The 20,892-nt window shown below is 34.6% G+C and overlaps 1 protein-coding gene across 10 annotated transcripts in view; it reads left to right on the top strand.

The window, feature by feature from the left end:
- pnut (septin 7-like protein pnut) overlaps window positions 1–20,892 on the top strand; it is a 451,701-nt gene that overhangs the window by 425,230 nt on the left and 5,579 nt on the right. For 6 of the 10 annotated variants that reach the window (XM_081755644.1, XM_081755661.1, XM_081755577.1 and 3 more), the window contains one exon: window positions 3,293–3,909. The exons of 2 other annotated variants lie outside the window; for them this stretch is intronic. In XM_081755644.1, the coding sequence (XP_081611770.1) occupies window positions 3,293–3,437 (145 nt within the window). In that variant the 3' untranslated portion in view covers window positions 3,438–3,909. Of the gene's footprint in view, window positions 1–3,292; window positions 3,910–10,017; window positions 10,054–20,892 lie in introns of those variants that run through there. 2 more of the 10 variants (XM_081755586.1, XM_081755617.1) reach the window with 1 other exon arrangement.

Below are 20,892 nucleotides of genomic sequence, written 5' to 3' on the forward strand. Positions count from 1 at the left end.
ATACGTAGGGTACAAATGTTTAGTAAATAATTGATGTTATCTCAAAAGTTAGAAAAACTTCGATAAGGACGAAGTAAGGTCATAATCTCAAACAGTTAGAGAAAAAATAACTTTACATCAACACTAGTGTACCCACTGGTGCACTTGGTTAAGTACCAGTTTTATATATAAAAGTTACATAGTTCATTAATGGTGTCGAAAGATAAATTCCACTCAAAAAAATAGGAATTTCACCATCAATATTAGCTGAATATACTAAGTTTGGTATTCAGATATGGAAAAAAGTTAGTTGAACTGTTCTTTATTGTTTGTAGTCCCAAGTTCTTCAACATCATAGAATAGCATCAACTAATTACAAAACATGAGTACACGTTTCTAGATCCCCAGAAATCTTATGATGATCTCTACTATCATGATCGAAAGCAATATCTCATCTGTTGTCACTTTCAAATCTGTAAATGTATTTTAGATTTTAAACAAAATAATATATTTTACGTACACTTAGTTCTACATTTTTGTAAAAGTTTATAAAACCCTAGCTTTTGTTTCCGTGTGTATCCTTGATAGCTGGTAACAAAACTGGAACAAAAATAATGAAAATAAAGAATGTCTTTAAATTGAAAAGATGAGGAAACTTCTTAGAGAGAAACGATCCTGTGGTTATATTGTGTCATTTCTCTGAAGAGTTGTGCTAATACCTTCCGTAAATGGTAAAAACCAGACGATATAAATGAATCTTGAAAAAATAGGAAAGAAAGAAGTATTCATAAAGGGGTTAGTTAAATTCTTAATTGCACCATCAATTCAAGAACTCAAACTATTTTAAAAACAATTCAGGTTCTTTTGTGTGATTTATCAGTAAATTGTACAATCTTCCCACGTTGCCTTAATGTTTTATTGATAATCGCAGGAGACTCCACATTAACTAAATATTTGGTTCTACTGTTCTGCTCCTATTAAAATGTTGGATTGTACCTGGCATTAAGTTATCTTCTGACAGTTGTAATTGTTCGTTATTCAGCAGAAGAGCGTTTAGAGGCTCATCTTGAAATTTCTTGTTGCTTTTGCGACCCGGAGGAGTTATATTGATTTCATGGAAGTATTTTTATGCTGATTTTATTGGTTTCCTTTTAGGTGCTTAGATGAATCGATCGAACTATTTGTACTATGATCAACAAATTATATATATCCACCTTATGTCAGTAATTTGGGAAATAATTTGAGTACGCACTTGTGATTCTCGGTATTTCCATTCTTATATATGTTTAATATAGGTAAATTGGATAAAACCTTTTTAAAAGGTGAGGGTATCATATGATTTACTAAAATCTCAAGCTGTCTGCGTTGTATAAAATTATGCATGTTCCTGCGTAAGAAATAGAAGTTGTCTATAGGAGTATAGGGAAATCTATTTGAGTGTGGTATAGTGTTGCGGTGTGATTTTAGTAAATATCATGTATTTAACCATTACGTGGTAAAAATGCTGATAGGGAGTCGGCGAAAATTCAACGTATTAACATATTACATAAACGCAAATAAGGCATCTCACTGGTACTCATTACTTATGCTTCCACCTGATATTCATGTAATTTAAGTTGAGAAGAATTTAAGAGAAATGGCTAAGTGGTAAATCAGATGATTTGAATGGCATTAGGCAATATAGCCACCGGGTACACTTCAGCAATCACACTTAGGGAAACACTTCGTTGAATAGCTAACAAAACACTCCGATGAAGGAATAGATGAATGAATATTGTCTTCACTCAGTTAGGGAAAGAGGTCCAGTGTACAGTGAAATAAAATGTACTGCGCAGAGGATGCCAAATCTTATTGTTTTAATGCTGTGCAGTTACTTTCACACAGTAATTTTAGTCTGTGTTGCAAGTGTTGGAATATGAAATACGTTTATTTTAAGTGAGTAAAAGCTACACAGAGCATGTAGAAGATGAAAGAGAGAAATAAGATGTAGTTTATTCTTTCGTTTTGTGTATCACTAACCTTTCGTCGTTTCGAATTTTCTGAAATAATAATAGTTGTACTCTGATAATTCTTTTAGAACAATCAGAATACTAAATAGAATGCTTCAGAGCTATGGTGTTTATACAAAACATTTAGCTAATACTGTACATAATATAGCTATTTTTATCGCGAGTAGTGCTTATATATATATAATATAATTTATGTATTTCACAGGGTTATAATTAGTAACCTCTTTATTGACGGTCAATACTTCTATGAACACACAAATTCGGTGCTTATATTCTTATCTTTAAAGGCACTACTTAGGCTTCTCGTGATACGAAGGTAAACTTCGAGATAAAAGGGTTGTTCTGATTGAATTCCAGTTAAGATGAAAATTCGTGCCATTAATCGTTTTGCTTGAAATTTGGAAAATGTAACATTAGACAAATCGAAGTTTGTGGTCTGACTAATTATGTAGTTCGGCTTTCTTGGAAATGGGATAGTCAGGATGGGAAAGGACCTACCTTTTTCAAGGTAGCGGACTTGATGATAATCTGCACACTCGCTAGCTGTACGATCGTCAGCTACCTGCGTAGTTCGATGCTCGACGCAAATGGCAGATCCCATCCATCGTAATCCCAGTTGCGTAAGGACGTCCGATCAGTAACGTTCTAAAACTTAAAAAGATGCTATGCTTTAAATTGAGGAGAGTTTTAGATATGTTATTGTCAGTTGATTTTTCGATTTTACTTTTTGTTTTGTGGTTACTTGGAGTTACGATAAATGAGGTGAATTTTATTAGATTGACGCAGAATAGTGAGGTCCTTGTAATGTCATCTTCAATTTTTTTCAACAAAATAATATATGATAATTGTTTCTAATACAGTTCTAATACAATTTTGAATAAAAGTTCTACTAAGATACAATATGAACATATGAACTTTTTACATATACATTGCTGATGAAAATGTGCTAATAATAGCAACGTATTGAGCAACACGTAAGAAATTATGTAGAAATTTTATGTTATTCTTTAATTTTTGCGATACCTTAAACTGTAAAGAAACAGAAGAAAAGTTAGAATATTGAAGATAAATGAACAACCTTTAAATTGAGAGGGCAATAAATACTCACTACTAAGTTTCTCAGCTTGAGAATGTTCGAAATGTTCGTAGTAGTGCGAAACAATTTCTACGTGTGTCTCCTGTCGAAATATCTTATCACAAAATGCAAAAGAAAACAATTCCATCCGTGTGCAGGATTATATAGCGCAGTGCTTTATGATTTCAGCGCATGTAAGCTTGATTACCACTTCCCTATTATTCTACAGGACTGTTTCTTTGGCATCGTATGGCTTGGATAAATCGCAACAACCCGTTACCGATCAACAGTGTCCCAAGGTGAAGCGCAGCCTCACTTTGCCCCGGCGGCACTCTTTCAACCGACATAGCGTCCAAGAATGCAAGCAGCAGTAGGATGATTCTATTTTTTATTTGATTTTCCCCTCCCTTTTAAACTATAATACTTGAATGTTGTGTAAGCAACTTAAGAACTACAGTTATAAGTAGTTCAACATTTGAGAAGACTTATCAGTATTATTTGATCTTATGGTATGCTAGGTTATTGGAATATTCTCAGGGTTGAACTACGTGAAGTAAAGAAACAGTGGCATCTAATACATTTGTGAGAAATACTCTGTTATTCTGCTGAAGTTTGGTATATAATCTGATATATTGTATGAAATGTACCTGCAAGGCTATGTTCAACAACTGTGATTTTTCTTGTTTCGTAAAGTGTTGCGTTTTCCTTTTCGTCTAAAGTGAAAAGTATTATTTCAGCACACTTATTTTTTTATACTATTTTTCATTTATAACTTATTTTTTTATATTATTTGGTTATGTCACTTATGTTCATGCTTATCAATAAAAATTACTTTTAGTGTTAATATTTGCTTAATTTGTTTATTAACAACCCGTTTAATTATTATTAACTTTTTTTTTCTGTGGCGTGGTGCAGGAATTATTGTACTACTAACAACAATATTTACACAATAGATGTTGTTATACTTAACAGCAGGATAACATGTTCTAGTGAAAGATGTCAGGTGTCATTGGATTTTAAAGTATGATCGAGTGGAACAACAACCAACCAAATATTTTGAGATTTTCAAGCATTATATAAAGATTTACACAATACTAGGATTTTTATTGGAGTGTTTTCTGAGTACGCTAATCTTTTGTCTTGAAAAATATTATGTCTTTCTTAGTTACTGATTATTATTAACTATTCGTTTATGACGAGTCTAACGTCGTTTATATTAGCAAATAATAAATCGGACGATCGTTTCATTAAATTCAATTTAGGATTTAATGTCGTGTATATTAATAAATAATAAATCTGACAATCGTTTCGTGTATATTAATAAATAATAAATATAACAATCGTTTCGTTAGATTCAATTTTGGGTTTCATGTCGTGTATATTAATAAATAATAAATCTGACAATCGTTTCGTTAGATTCAATTTTGGGTTTTACATCATGCATATTGCTAAATAATAAATCTGATGGTCGTTTCGCTAGGTTTTTAAAATATTTTTAATGATGAATTTTATTTATTATTGAACTTTGTGTATCAACAAACAAAGTGTCATTGAACACAGTACTCAGCATTAACGTTACTACGTCAGTCGAGCGGTAATTTAGAGTATTCCCATCTCCCATGTATCTTTCTCTCCAGGAATCTTAGACTTCCTTCCCCGATGCTACTTGCAAATTTTGACTACATAAAATTTCCCCATTTTCAATTAAATCAATAATTATTCCTTTCTAAAGCTCCTAACGTGTAAAGCATTTAATCAAAACTATTTCATGTTACTTCCAATTTATTACGTTAGGTCGGCAAGTAGTGCTTTCGATCAGCTTAGCACCCTCGGCCAATTCTAGTTATTTGACGTTATACCCTGGATATATAAAACCAGAAATACAGGAGCTCTCTGTTTGAGCATCAGAAGGTGCAAAGTCGGTCGCAAATGCAATTGAATTTAATAGGTGTAAGGTCGGGAGAACGCGTCCCGTATGTCGCAAATAGCTGCTGTTCTTAGAGGTATTAAATTCTGTCAAAATAATTTATTTATATATGTGTATTTTTTGTCCTTTTATCTTTAGCATAACTAAATACTTTTTTCTCCTTATTTTGGGGGCTATGTGCACTATTGGTGGGTAAATGTAATGTGGGCAAATTCCTTTTAAAAGTTCTGTTCCAGAATCATTTTCACACATACACACACGGTTAACATATTTATATACTACCTATGTTTAGGAATGTATATTTTCAAATAACTGGGAAAATAATGTTAAATTGCTCTTCCTTCCCAGTATTACTCGTTTGTTGACATTCTAAACTTTCTGTTTGGATTTTTCGTTTAAGACAGTATCAAAATATTTTTCTGATTGCACAGAACACATTCAATAATAATTTAAATGAAGTTATTGAGTTGAGTTAGGGTTTAGCGTCCCGTTGAGCAGAGGGGCTTTAGACATGGTCCTGAAGCTTAAAGTGGGATCTGAACCATTTGAGCTCCCGACAGAAATTTGATGAGCCACGAGAAAGCTCTAATTTACGTGAAGTTTATAATGTCCGGTGTTCCTCAGAGAATTAGCGTGTTAATAATGTTCAATAATGAATGACGTTCTTTTGTTATGAAATACAAGATTTGCTATGGCATTGTTAATAAGACGTTTCCCAATCAAACGGGAAGCTCAAGTTCAATCCTCAATGGGGTAAATTTGTTCTGTACTCACGTCCACAATGCAACTAAAGGTTTCACCAACCTGTCAAGTCATTGCATAGGACATCTTGGGAAATAAAAATGCTCCCAGAGTGTAAGACTGACCACGTCACTTCTACATATGCCGAAGGTTTCGAAATGTAGATTCTTACGTTCAACCTCCAATGAGCATACATACCTCTTCTGAATGCGGAGTAGGGAATTGTACGAAGAGAATTGTGTAATTTTCTACGAGAAATGGACATTTTCTACATATGTCATTTAACCCATGTTATTATTAACTACAAACGAGTGATTCTGAGATCTGACCTTTACTTAACAAATTGTTAACTTACGAAAACATTTTTACACACCTATAGGAACTGCTATACGTTTTGTTTCAAGATTTGGCTAGAAAGCCGCTAGGCATTGTGGGAAAAAGTACATACTAAGAAAATATTTATTCAAATAAAGCAATTGACGTATGTTCAATATTATTTAAAAGTGTTACATGTGGATCGACCTTGTTCGTTGTAATTGAAAGTTTCCCTGAACAGTTTGAGTAATTTTATTCTACTGCTTGATTTAATGAAAAAAAAAAAAAACTATAGAATAAGTAGCTGAAATCGTTTAGGAGAATTCTTAAAACCTCATTTAATAAAGTAGGTTTATTCTTACCACTTTTAAGCATATTAAGGAAACTAACGAAAAGAATTCTAAAGAATAAATAAAAATTAAAACTCAGAAATATAATAAAATTTGTCTGTGAAATAGTGTTGACTTTCCTGTCTGTTGTCACATACAGTTGAAGAATATATAGCGGTTATATGCATATCAGTCTGCATCGAATTATAACGGTAACCAAGAAAGTTCTGTCGCTTTTTCACCCACCATCTTCGAATATCGATATATCACCTAAGACGTGCCTGGAAGATAAAAAAAAAAAGTAGTCCCCATCAACATCGACGACCTTCTGTCAACGTTCTGGAAGGCCATGGATTCTATCGCGGTAGAACTTGGTAGGCCTTGAAGCGAAGAAAGTATCAAGTGCACTTTGCACCTCTACTAGGGATTTGAACTGGCGTCCTCTAAGGTGATTGTCCAATAAATGAAACAGATGATAATTGGACGATGCAATGTCCAGGGAGTATTGCGGATGCAATAGTGCTTCCCCATCCAAGACGTAGAATGGTGTCACGGGGACCCCTTTGTGAAGTCATTATTGCATCCGCAGTTGCATTGATGCTCTGATAAGCTAGTAGCAGTTCCCGATTCACGATGCCGCGAGCAGTCCACCAAACACACAAGAGGACCTTCTGGTGCAGTGCTGGTTTCGGCTGTTTTGGAACCGGTTCATGGGGTCCTAACTAATGATGGCGGTGCCGCGGAGCTTCGTACAGGACTCACTTCTCATCATATGTCAACACCCTATCCAGAAATGGCTCCTTCCTCAGACGAGACAGCAAAGAAACACTGGTGTCGGCTCGCTTTGCCTTCTGGCCCGGAGTCAAATCATGAGGGATCTATCGACCCAAAATGTATCGCTTCCCAAGTTGATGAAGGTGCTGCCGAATGGTTTCTCCACTCACACTAAATTATAGCCCAAATTCCTCACATATCTGGCCACTGTTCGCCTCAATTGCTGCCTGAAGATCTTCATTTTACATGTTGGTTTTCCGGCACGTGATGTATTTTTGTGTGTTTCGTCACCGTCCTTAAAACTGTTAAACCACCGCTTCACTGTCTGCGTAGTTACGAAACCCTCACCAAAGGCCTGGCATATCTTCCGCCCCGCTATAGCGGCGTTTGACCATAGTTTGAACTCGTACAGCAACGTACTCGGAGCCCTTACGACGCTCTGTGGAGGTCCCATGTTCATTCTGTCCTTACGCAAGTTCACGATGTGACAGAACTGCCGCAACCAGGTAGTATGTTGGATATACCCACACCAACAACTGACTTTATCTCCATTCGCATTCAACTTAACGGTGTGAGGTCCAATTGAACACAGACCCCCCCACAAGAAAGCGACAGAACTTTCTTGGTTATCTTTATAATAGATAAAGCTAGGTTTGACCATACGACATTTTGACCGACTGGATTTTGAGTGGCGACGTTTAGTTCTTATATCAGTTTTCTTACTGCTCATTTTTCCTGACCAAGATTAATGCTCTCTTTGACGAAAATTGGAGGATCCACTACCCACGGAAAATCACACAGATATATCCAACATTTTTTTTCTCATCTATACCGGTATTTACGTTTTGCAACAGTTTGCCTCTTATCATTCCCAAATAGGTATTAATCCAGATTTAATATATTTTAGAATTAGTCTGGATGCAAAAGTCACCCTCTAGTTCATTTCTGCTTGCAAATTGTATCGACTTCACGAATTAATAGTAAAAATGAGGAATTGAGATTGGACATCTCATCATATAGCATACGGTACCTCTCGTTTTGTTAAATATATTTGTATTTTACTGCAGTGGTTCCCAATCGGTGTATCGCGCAGTTCCATAGGGCGTGCCGCAATATTGTTATATTTGACAATCCTGAAGCTTTTAGTAATTAGACAAAATCAATTTTGAGACAAATTGTACCATTCAATGTCTCCAGCAGCCATAACAATGCTTAGTAATACATCACTTCATGAATCACTATCAGCATTCATATTAGTAATAAAAAATCAGGATTTCATAGGCGTTCAGTAAAAGGTTGGAAACCATTGCCTTACTGTCGTGGAAGTAGTAGTCTGTTTCCTTGGAAATAATGAAGTATTGGCGTCGGTTTTGTGTGCCGAACTTCCCTTCTGAGTTCTTTCAGTTACATCAGATGAATGTTAGGACAGTATATTTGAACGATTCCATACCTCATTATTTTTCATACAAATCTGGAGGACTTTTAACAATAATGAGAAACCTATAAATGCAAACAAATAAAAATAACATACTTTCATTATTGTTAAATTTCTTTACCACATGAATGTACAAATAGAGTATTAATAATGGAATAGGATTTTCTAACTCAGATATTAAAACAGTGTAATAAAAAGTTCATTGAGGAATATCGTCCACCATGGAAATTTTAATTTTTCATTCTAAATGCGTTACGCCCCCAATAGCTACGTAGAATGTATATGATCCCTGTTGTGATTACCACCGGGATCGTAAAGTATAACAGACTACAAAATAGAAAGAAGAAATATGTGGGGCACGTTCCTTCTTCCTTTTTACTCTTGTAATCATCTGAAGTGCCAGTGTCAGTCGTAAAAGATGTACGATTATGTTATGGTGTGATACTGACTTCCAGTGCGAGCAGGAGTCCCAGGTAACCTGGGGCATTCACGGATTTACATAAACTCTCTCCTCCAACTTTTTTTTTCTTCAAAACTCTAACTGTCCTATTTTTTCTCTAAAACATAAGTTAATATCATTCGTGCGATGTTTAACAAATACCGCATTTATTAGTACCTTCTGTGTAATTTTGGCCTATTATTTATTCTGATATTTCAACAAAACCAAGTGCAAAAGTATGACTACACTGTAGCATTTTCATAGGGTGTCCCAGTTTTTTAGTCTGAAAATCTGGGAGCCCCAAGTTTGAAAGACTGCACCTTTATGACTTTTCCCTTCTGCGAATTAAACCTGATAGTTATTTAGAAAAGACTGTCCTTTGGGCTCTCGTGACCTCAACTACTCAAATATATAAATTTTGAGCATACGAACAGTTGACGTGGGTTAAAACTTTACAACGTAGGCCAAATTCCAAAGCCAGTCAAAATATCTTCTAAAACATGTTATTAAAATATCTTCCCTTCACAAGCATTCCTAAACGTGTTCAGATCTAAATAATATCAAAATATATATATTCAACTCAATTAAATTACCTGTATGTCTATCACCACTTCCCTGCAATGTAAAAACATTTTTCAAGCATGTTGCATTTTTTAAAAAGTACTTTTTGTCCATTTCTGCATTTTCACTCCAACATTGACCAAGTATTGCGTGTAATATTGAAATTCTGGACTAGTAGTACATCTTGTACTCCTAAAACTTTGCTACTGTCTTCGAGCCCTTGTTGTCGATTCTAATACTGCGATTATTAAGTGCCCTAGTTGAATCACGAGATCTCTGAAAATGAGATTTCAGGATGTCCCTTGGTAAAAATTGCAATTTAACACGAATGAATAAAAAGTATTTAATTCTGACTATGATCTGAAACAATATCCCTTCCAGGCTGCTTCTTCTTGTATAAAGATATTTATACTGTTGTTATTCTATTCTGCAGAGAGTGCACAATGTTATGTGGCAGTCCGTGGCACCGGTAAGTTATGAGGTGGTTCTCGAAGCTTTTTTCCCTTTAGGGTTATTCTTTAGCGTTCCACTTATTTGGCTGGGAGAAGACACTTTCCACAGTTCCAGTTGATATTCACAATACCTCCAAGCACCGTCACTAATATCTGGCACATTATTAGGTTAGACACTCACTGCATCAGGTATACAATACAGTATTTCTAGGTGAATAGTATGGGTTTTCTTATGAACAGAATATAGCTCAAATAGTTAAACTGGATTTGACAATATTTAGTGGTAAAGCTGCAACAGTTGTTTGATCTGGAATGTTCCAGGAGTAAATACTAAATAATTTCCTAGTAGTGGTGTCCGGTTATTCTAACTTGTAAACATACTGAGATACAAAGCCAACAAAAAGAGCAAAAAGTGTATCATTAAAATCTATACTTGAATTTATCATTCTGTAAGATGCATACCTTAAATGCTAGGTAGAAGGCAAAGAAACCCTTAAGGTAAACAACAACAACAATAATGAAAATAATAAAATAAAGAAAACAGTTCATATCGTAGTAAGTGTTTCACTTTTAGTCTAGCTGAAAAATAATTTCTAGCCAAGGCAATGTCACCTAAAATAGTGGAAATTCGCTTTCCAGAAATTTGAGAGAAATTGACCTCTCAAATTATTTCGTCGTATAACGATGATCATCGTCCAGAACACACGGTGGGTAAAAGTTTTCGTATCGGAGGTCCAAAACAAGTATGTTGAATTGATAAGTTTAAAAAACGGTAAATATTGTTTGTTGTGGAAGTTAAGATATTGGTAGTATATACTTAGGCATCCGTATATTGTTGTTTATTTCCACGAGCAGTTTTTTGTTGGCAGATGCGTTTACAGAGAAACAATGTTAGAAATGTGGATTTACAGTTTTCTAGCATACTAAATTTCTTCGGATAAGCGTAGTTTTGTACTTTGCATCCCTGGGCTGCTTTTAATTAAAAGGTAGAAAACTTCAGTCTAGAAAACCATGAATGATGATATTGAGAGCTATCGCTCTGACAATACGTCACCCAGTTGAACGTGTGTGTGTCTTTGACCTCTCATATCCCTTCACGGGCTGGAACTCAATTGAGATTCAAATAATTATTAGTTCATCAAGGTTTGTATTTTATGATAAACTATTGTTTATTATAAATTATTGTTTGAGGCTGTAATAGACAGAAAACTAATCGTGTGTCGCAGGTAGCTTATCATAAAACATCCGATTGGCAAGCCGGATATCGAGGTTCGGTTTCCCACGAAGGCAATAATTGTTTCAGCACGAATAAAAGCATCTAGTAAATACTAGGACAGCTTCCCATAGTTATTTGATATTCTAGATTCGAATTCTTATTCAAAAATGTATAGAATTGGACACACATTGATAAGAACAGCGATGAACTGCAAGCTAGGACAAAGTAACAGTCATTCTTAGGTGACCATTTTCCACTTTCTTGAGACGGCAGTTCGCTGAATCTGCTTCCGATTGGTAACCGAAATAGCGAGGCTCGGTTCTCCCAAGATATGCTTACATTATATCAAGTCATATATGTATTAGATCCTTGTTCTGTTCTGCATAATTCTCTCTCGTGTTTCATGTGCATATTCCTATTAAGGTTTGAACCACGAACATTTGAAAGTAACTCTGTGAAATTGCATTTTTCTAAATATCGGCACGGTACTAACAACCTTATCTTGCAGAGTGGGCGTGATAACCAAAAGGTTGAAAAAAAAAAAAATCATTTTTACAGTTAAAAGTCAAGTCACGACTCAGGTGCACTGTTATAGTCGTCTGCACTGTTCCTACTATGTATGAAGTTTAAAAAAAATAATAAAACAACAAATATTTTTTCCTTTCATTTTTGCTAGCGGGCTGTTATTTGCCCATCACTGATAAAAATAATAATGGCATATTAATAATACTATTTATGAGGCTAATCATACTACCACTTGAATTTCTTAGCTCTTTCTTAAATACCTTTTATATAGAAAACAATTTTAAAAAATAGTCCACATAGTTTTTGGTAAAACTAACGGGAAAATTAGGTCAATGCATCTTGTTAGGACTTAATTATATTTAATTACTTAAGAGGCCCCATCACGGCGAAATTAAAATACCGCTAATTTTACAGTAATTATGTAATATCTTCAAATAGCTAAAAAAAAAAAAAATAATCGAAATGTGGAACAGGAGCTCGCTAGACAATTATTTTACATGACATACCGTTATCACGACTCACTTATTTACTTTCGATTTCCAGTCATTTAAAAAGTGAGCATTTATTTTCGCATTTATAAATGGCTGCAAACGGAAATCCACTAGGTGACTCGTGATAACGGTACCTCATACAAAATAATATTGTTTAGGGCGCCTTTGTTCCACATTTCGATTATCTTTTATCTATTTGAAGATATATATAATTACTGTAAAATAAGCAGTATTTTAATTTCACAGTGATTAGGCCTCAAACCCGATGGCGTCTGTATATAGATTTCGTTAAGAAACTTAGCGAACTTGATAGAAGCAATAGTAATATGAACGAATTATCTTGACAGAATATGAACAATATTCGCCATTGGACTGCGAAAATAAGTTCAAACACAACTAATTGCTCTCACGTACAATTGTATGGTGCTTATATCGCAATTACACATATAATCTTCATTGCACCGGTAGCTTGGATAACGTTCTGGCTTTCTCAAAAGGAATGTATACTTAGTTTTACGAGCACAGCTTTTTGCACAAAATGGCTTCTTGAAACTGCTGTAACTTTCTTTTTTCTTCACATTTACTCAAATTTATGGGTGTTTTCTAACATAAATTCTATTAGAATATTCCATTTTTCGTAGATTATAAGTAAAATGTTTTAACATGCATTTTATCATTGCAAACCCAACCCTAACAAATTTCGCAGTCAGGCGCTTAAAAATCAAAATAGTTGTACTAAATACATTTCTTGAAACATATAGATAAAATCGTTCAAACAGAATTAAATTGGACACCTTCAGTGATCAGTGGACCATTACCAGAGAATACATAGGATAGAAAGGAGATGAAAATATAAAATTTTGTTTGCCACGATTTGTTATCTTACATGTTTCTTGAGGCGGTAGAATTTATTATTTTGTCCTTTCATTTTTCTTCCTTTTGATAACGGTTAGGAGATGTTCAAAAGAACTTGTGTTTCTTAATATAATTCATAATAAAAGTGTTAATAATAAATTAGCAAAAAATTGGCTACTTACCAATGAAATCTCGCCTGGAAAGCCTAAGTATTTTTTATACGTTTCGGAACACTGGATTCCTGAATTAAAGAACATATTAGACAATCAAAAAAGTTACAAGAAGAAGGCGTGTCGGTGTTGGCGCTTCATTTAAAACAGCATACACATAATATAAAATAGGTTAATGTAATAGGTTCAGCGAAAACAAAGAAATAACAAAAGATTAAAGAATCGTTCTTTATTCATATGTGTAAACCTGCTATAAATCTGGACACTGGCAACATTGGTAGAATTTGGTTACCTACCTTTGGTGCATACTTTGAATCAGGCACTAAAGATGTAACATAGACATCGCTCTTGCTTTGATTCAGCTTACTCCTTTTCCACATTGTGGAGTCCCGGGTTCGATTTCAGCTCCCGCCAAGTGAACATTGTGGTGGGCAAACCGTGTGCGTGGGTTTTCTCGGAGTTCTCCCGTTTCCTCCCACCTTCTTCATTCCACCATTTCATTCATTTCTCATAATCACCGTCTCCTTTAGCCTAGCCGGCATAACCGTGGGACGTCAAACTTAGATTTCATTTCATTTCATTCTTTTTCCACATTACTCTGCTCGTGACACTTCAGGATTCATTCTTTATGTTACACTTACTTAATGGTATATACCTAGTCTAGCCATAAATTCTGTTACAACTGAAAAACTGAATAACGCAACTATCATGAGAGAGGTTTTAATTTGCTTTGCGTATGTTGTTCTTACATGCATTGACTACACATAGCACTAATCATATTTCGAAATCGTCACCTTTTGCACGGACACAGGCTCAGTCTGTGTGGTTACTCGTCTATGGTGGAACGGATTACATCCAGGGGAAACTCCGCCACTGCTGTCAACAAGGAACGCTTTAAACTGTCAATAGTGGGGTCTCCTTTGCAGACGATGCCCTCCAGCACTGACCACAGTCGGTAGTCCATAGGGTTCAGGTTCGGACTGTACTGGACCAATCTTCTGGCGGAATGAACTCAGGGACACGACGCTGAAGCACTCTTGAATGGACCTAGCCTTGTGTGTGGGAGCAGAATCCCGCAGGAAAGTTCAGGGTTAGTTGTGAAACAATATTCCACTTCTTAACAATAGGCTCCAAAACGGTACTTTTGTACACTCGGCCACTGATTTTAACTCCATTTTCGTAAAAATGCAACTTGGTGGTGCCGGAATAACTCACCCCGCACCCACCATCACCTGGGCTCTCTACACGTTTGGAACTTTTTTACGGGCTTCCTGAGAGGTTGATGCATACGCCCTATTGTTTTGCCGATTGAACAACTGTTCAATGGTGAATATTTTCTCAACTGTGGAAAGGATATTCCGATGACAATTCTGGGCGTACCGCTGCAGGAGACGTCTAGGTTTCACTACTCCCAGCTTCTTTAGGTCTGCGTCCAGGTAATGTCTTGTACGTCGGTGATAAACTGTAGTTCATGGACCTCGGACAGAAACCTGAACATTGACCATTTCGAAATATTCAATTCACGGGCCATGATACCCTGCTTCGTTATCGCAATTCTCCGCACACGAAGCCGCTACCGCTTTTTTGGCTGCTTGGATTCTGACACTGCTTGGATGACCCGTTCTCGGACGATCATCCACAGTCCCGGTTTCATTGAAGCACTCAATGGTATGATACACAAACATACGACTGGTGTGGGACTTTTGTAACATCTTGAAAATCTCACTTGCAGATAGTCCAACTGTATGGAAAGCTATGACGGCAAAATGGTTTTCGTAGTCGCCTCATTCCATGGTTCCACCTGCAGCTCAATACTTCCTTTTTCACGGACAAGCACACAATGATTCAAGGTTCCCATGAACACACTGGCGGTTCTTTCCTCCTCATCCCGGATATACAGCGTGCGTCAAAAGTCGGTAACAGTATTTATAGCTAGAGTAGGTCTTCCTTGTTTTACACCTTTTATCTCCTTTCCGTTTTTATCCTTGTTACTTTGCCGCTGAAGAGGGAACCGGCAAAACGTATGAAAAATACTTAGGCTTTCCAGGGGAGGATTCATTGGTAAGTAGCAAAGTTTTTGTTAATTTGAATCATCCTCTCATGCGCCCGTATAATTTTAGTGTTAGTAATAAATCGGTTATACCTATTTGCATTATGTTTTGTCCCAGCTACAGTGTACAAGATCTTTCGCGTTAAGGACAAAACAAAATTTAGTATTAAACACTAGGTACTGTTAGTTTTCCGTATTTTAGATGTGTCCTTAAGCACAAGAATATACTACGTAATTTTAACTAGATTAATGACAGTGTAGTGTTGTATGGTAGACCGGTATGCGTTAATGTAGTGAAAAGTCTATTTTTGAAAATGGGTGTCAAAGTGGGAGAGCGGTTCCGAATCATCTTTTATTTACGTTTATTGTTTGACTTTTGTGGTTTTAGCATGGTAAAAACTCGAATCCCACTAACTTCATCGTATTTCTTTTTACAGACATTTCATTGTCATTCACGTTCTGGTACACCTCAATCGAGTAAAGACGTGTGAAATCGGGATTTTCTTTTCTTTTTCTTTTTTTTTTAAATTCAGAATCCCCCCACCCCAAAAAAAAAAAACTTTCAGCCGTCGAAACGGAAAATATTCTGAAAGTTAACTTTTAGTTTTTGTGACTGTCTTGTCTCTGTATTATTTTTCTTTCATTGTTGTTGTACTTTGAACAATTGCCATTGATTTTTAATCGAAGTTCATTAAAGAGCAATACATATGACACGTAGCAATCTGAAGTTTACTTTTCAGTTACCAATTAATTTTGCTGTAATATTCGTGTTCGCTGACGTCTTTTTTTTTTTTCCTTGGATGGAACCTTTAATACAAACGTATTTTGTCATTTGTGGTTAGCATAAGTTTCAAGAAACGAAAGAAAATCCCATCCTTAGCATTTCTATCACTGATCTTTAAAAGAAAGGAGAAGAAAATGTTTATGTATAGCCGAATGGTTAACATATGTGCTTCCTGCTCGTGGTCTCTGTCCCAGTTCCTGGAAACATATGTTTTCCAGCATGGTAAGGCACTTAGGGATTAGGGGCCGCGGTGGCTCAGTGGTACAGCGTTCACCTCTGGTACCTGGGATCCTTGGTTGGATTCCAGTTCGCGCCAAGTAAACTTTGTAGTGGAAAAACACCGTGTGCGTGGGTTCCCTCGAGGTTCTCCCATTTTCTCCCACTTTCTTTATGCCACCACCATTTCCTTCATTTCTCATCATCACCATGTCCTTTAGCCGACATAACCGTGGAACGTAAAGATTAAATATTTCATTTCACTTAGATATTATTTGAATTACGAGACAATGAAACTACGTACTTTTAAAAGCACAATGAAGTCCAATACATAGTCTCATTTCCAGAGCTTATTATAAGTTTTAACGCGTGAAGTTAAGTAAAAGAAGATGAAGTGCTTTACATCCTAATTACCATGTGATTTTAATTTTTCATTTCTGTGTAAGAAATATCCATGTAATGGAAAATGGTTGCATTATTTGTTGTTGCAAATGTACTGTGAACAACACGTCAGTTGCATATAACAATACTTATAAGCTAAATGCGTCTTTATAGGGATTATAACTTTGCCTATTTATAGACATATGCAAACGAACTAGATAATCAGAATTCGCATGTATGGTCAGTTTTTTTTGTTAAAGTCCAATCTAAAAATACAAAGATGCCTTGAAATATGCGTAATTGCCTATTCTAAGATTACCTTGACAGCGACTGAACATTTTACTACAGAAAAGGGTAGTTTCTTACTAAAGACCTTTGAAATACTTAACACTTCAACTGAACTCGGATATTTTGAGAAAATACACTTGTAAATTGTTTGATATGAGTTAACGTTCTATTCGGATGGATAATAGTACATTGATCCTTGGAATTAACCGTTATGTTGAGATATATATATATAATATATTGTGTTTTAAAAAATTAGAATGTTCGCTGTAAATGATAGCAGACTATTCCTGTGGAATCTTATAAACCGAAAGAAAAAATATATTTTTTGTTTATTTCTGTGTTCTCTGATTTGTCATATTTATTTGAAGTTTGAACAGTAAATTGATACTACAATAATAACAAAAGCGAATATTTTCTTCATATTTGCTCAAAAGTATTCAGCTTGGTGTATTTGCATGTTGTTTTTTATTTCTGCTTAATGTGAATCTTCTGTTGTTATTCCAGCTTCTTACTTAAAGCAAGTGTGGCACTAAAATTCTCTTAGATCTGGCATAACCAGCAATGAGAGCTTGTCTGGCCGAAAATAGCTACTTTGTACATACTTAAGAAGCATTAATACGTCTCTTCTAGTATCATCATCTTTTTAAAAAACAAAATTAATTAATAACGTTTGGAAATAGTAATGCTAATTGTGTATTTGTTTTGTTAATTGCATGACTTTTGATTTTTTTTCTTGCCTTAATTGGATTTTTTGTATTACGAGTTAAATTAACAGCTGGCTGTATATTCTTAAAATTACAGGTAAATATTTTAATTTTGTTTTAGTTTAGATGTGTGTTGGGAAATAATAATTCTCTCTTTTTAAAAAAATATTCATAATTTATTGATAAGCTGCAATGTTTGTATGTTTAGCCGTAATGAAAGTCATTTATCATGAGAGTCTTCCGTGATTCTCTTGCAGTAGCAGATTTTCGATTCTCCGCTGGAATCATGTCATACCTAACACATTGAATGAATTATACAAGAAATGACAATATTTCAGAAGAATATACGAGGACTGCGGAGAGACGAATCATTTTAAAATAAACTGAAGGAATTCGTAAAGATCCGCGTTCAAACTATACGCTATATATAAAAAAATAACGTGAAAATGTTTCATTAGTTACGAGCCTGACATACTAAAAATAATACAAAATTTCCCATTTTTCTTTTGCTTGTTTATTCATAAGTGAAAGGAGGTAATGAAATGCAACTTACCACAATCATAGACAATGTTATTCTACAATAGAAAATATAAACCTGAAGAATTTTCAGTGTTGCCATCTATAGAAATTACAGTGTTGCCAGAATAGCATTTCCCCCAAAAATCTAAGTTAACGCAGCGAGTAGAGGAACGAACTGAACTGCATTGGATTACGTATCATGTTGTCTTGTAATCCTGTGAATTACTTTTTAAATAATAGTTGTATTTAGTTTGTAATAAACAAAATAGTTTTAGCACTCAGTTATTATAATTAAATAATAATGTTATTTAAAAAGTAGTTACAGGATACCGAAATAAATGCAGTTGAGTTCTTTCATTTAGTTGCTACCTTAACTCAGATTTTGGGGGAAATGTTATTCAGGCAACACTGTAATTTCTGTGGATGGCAATACTGAAAATTCTTCAAGTTCATATCTTCTATTGTAGAATAACATTATGTATGATTGTGGTAAGTTGTATTTTATTATCTTCTTTCACTTATGAAAAACAAGTAACAGAAAAATGGTAAATGTAGGATTTTTTACGAATTCAGCTAGCTTCATACTATAGTTATAGTCCTCCGTAACCCTTGGTTGATTTTCGTGTGTAAACGTTCCTCTTATTTGTCCTCATATTTTACCTGTTTCATTCAATCGTAATAGGTGACAGTAATTACCGCAGAGAATCGAAAATTTAACCCCTACAAAGGAATCGCCGAAGACCCATTTAGTAGTTATAATTTCAGTACATTCCTTTACGATTATAGAAAATATATTTTTGAAAAAAAAAAATTACTAGATTGAAAAATTATTATTAAGTTTTTCTGTCGGTACGAGCTAAAGAAATGCTCTCGGGCAGTATGTAAGGAGTGTCTTCTTCATATGGGAACACTTGTTTTCAAAAGATTCGACAAAATTTACTATCTAACCTGCTCATTCATCATTTTAAGAGGTTGTTAATTCTAAATATTTGTATACTGGTATTATATGATTTCTTTTCTCATATTATAAGTTGTTAGCATAGAAACAACGATGATTATGAATTGTTATTAGATATATCGATAAATGAAGCGGCTATACGTATAAAAACTAAACAGGTCAAGTAACGAAATCTGTTAACTTTTTTAAGTCCAAAGTGCGACACACATCTGCAGTATATGTATTCATTCCATCATTTTTAGCTGATCGTTAAAAGTAAAGGGGAATCATAATCTAGTAAATCAAAAATTAATATGATGCATAAAATATTCAGGATGTACACAACACATTCAAGTGATATGTTAATACCCTCTGGATAAAAAAGTTTGAATGAAACAAAGCAATTTCAGGGTATTTCTAATATAATTTGTGTTTAAATTTAATCCTTATTCGTTAGAAATGATGCAACACCAGTTATAGTATATTGTTTAGCTGTGAAGTATTAAATTAATTGTGAAGTACTTGAATTAAGGTCATAAACTGCTGCTACGTCGAGGATTATTAGGTATTTCGTTAGAAAATATGTGGATCCTGTGTGCATTTTAAAAGAAATAAGTCGTCGTTGGCATAGCTGCTGTGATATAAAAATTAGTTCTTTACGTGTAAGCTAACAATTCTAGTATCTGGTAATACTTTTCCACATTTATTTATTATTTTATTTTATTTTTATTTACTTATTTATTCAAAGTTTAATGTCATACTGGAGTTCACGTCTTCAGGCACAAAATGTGGATTTCTCATTTTAAGAGGGAGCAGGATTGGGTGCAACGAGTACGGATTAAAAGCTTCGATTTAACATAGTCTATAAACACTTTTCATTATATATTTTGGGTCTATGAAGTTCTTGGGGGCAAAATTGGTACAATAGTTCAAATGTAAAGAGGTACGTTAATGCACCTGTACCATTGGAAGCTTTATGGGCGTATTAAAGTTACTTATTTATTGTAGTAATACTAGATTTCCTTATAAAATTTTTGATTATTAAAACAATAAATTACAACTTTATTGTACCACTCAGGGGAGGGAGCTATATCTCACTCCTTGGATCCGTTTTCGTGTTTATCTATATGTAAAATTTGTGAAAGGCCTGACTCTCTCAATATCTGCCTTTTCCAGACAATTACTGAAAATGAAGAATCATTTGAAAAAGAAAAAATCAGAATAGTATAATAAGAACAGTTTACCAATTGGAAATCATAACTTTATAGAACAGAAAGCAGGGGTGTACGTAGAATTTTATCAAGGAAGAAGGTTCAAGCATCCAAGTTCATGTTGCTCATAATAATAATAGATTTTAAATACATGTTGTAATGCACGTAGCTTATATAATATACTGAAGGTCACTTTACATAAATTTTTGTTTATAAGAGTGAAAATGGTCAAACATTTGAAAATATGAAAGTATGTAATACTAATTGCAGAAAAATTAAATTCATCCAGGAAAATGCCCAAGATTTTTTTTTTTTTCTCACTATCTTGTTGATGAGTAGGATGGTAATCCCTGTTTTGCGTATGTCAATGATAGGGAGTACTATGAAATAGCTGAAAATAACATGTCGAAATCTCTTTCCATTTTAACATATTCAACTGAATCACGTTATTATGTGATATTTTTCAGCTAAAAATAATAGTGATACATGTAAGAGATCGAACTCAACCA

The sequence above is a fragment of the Thermobia domestica genome, chromosome 1, assembly GCF_964235325.1.
Source record: "Thermobia domestica chromosome 1, izTheDome1.hap1.1, whole genome shotgun sequence".
In the NCBI taxonomy this organism is placed as follows: domain Eukaryota; kingdom Metazoa; phylum Arthropoda; class Insecta; order Zygentoma; family Lepismatidae; genus Thermobia; species Thermobia domestica.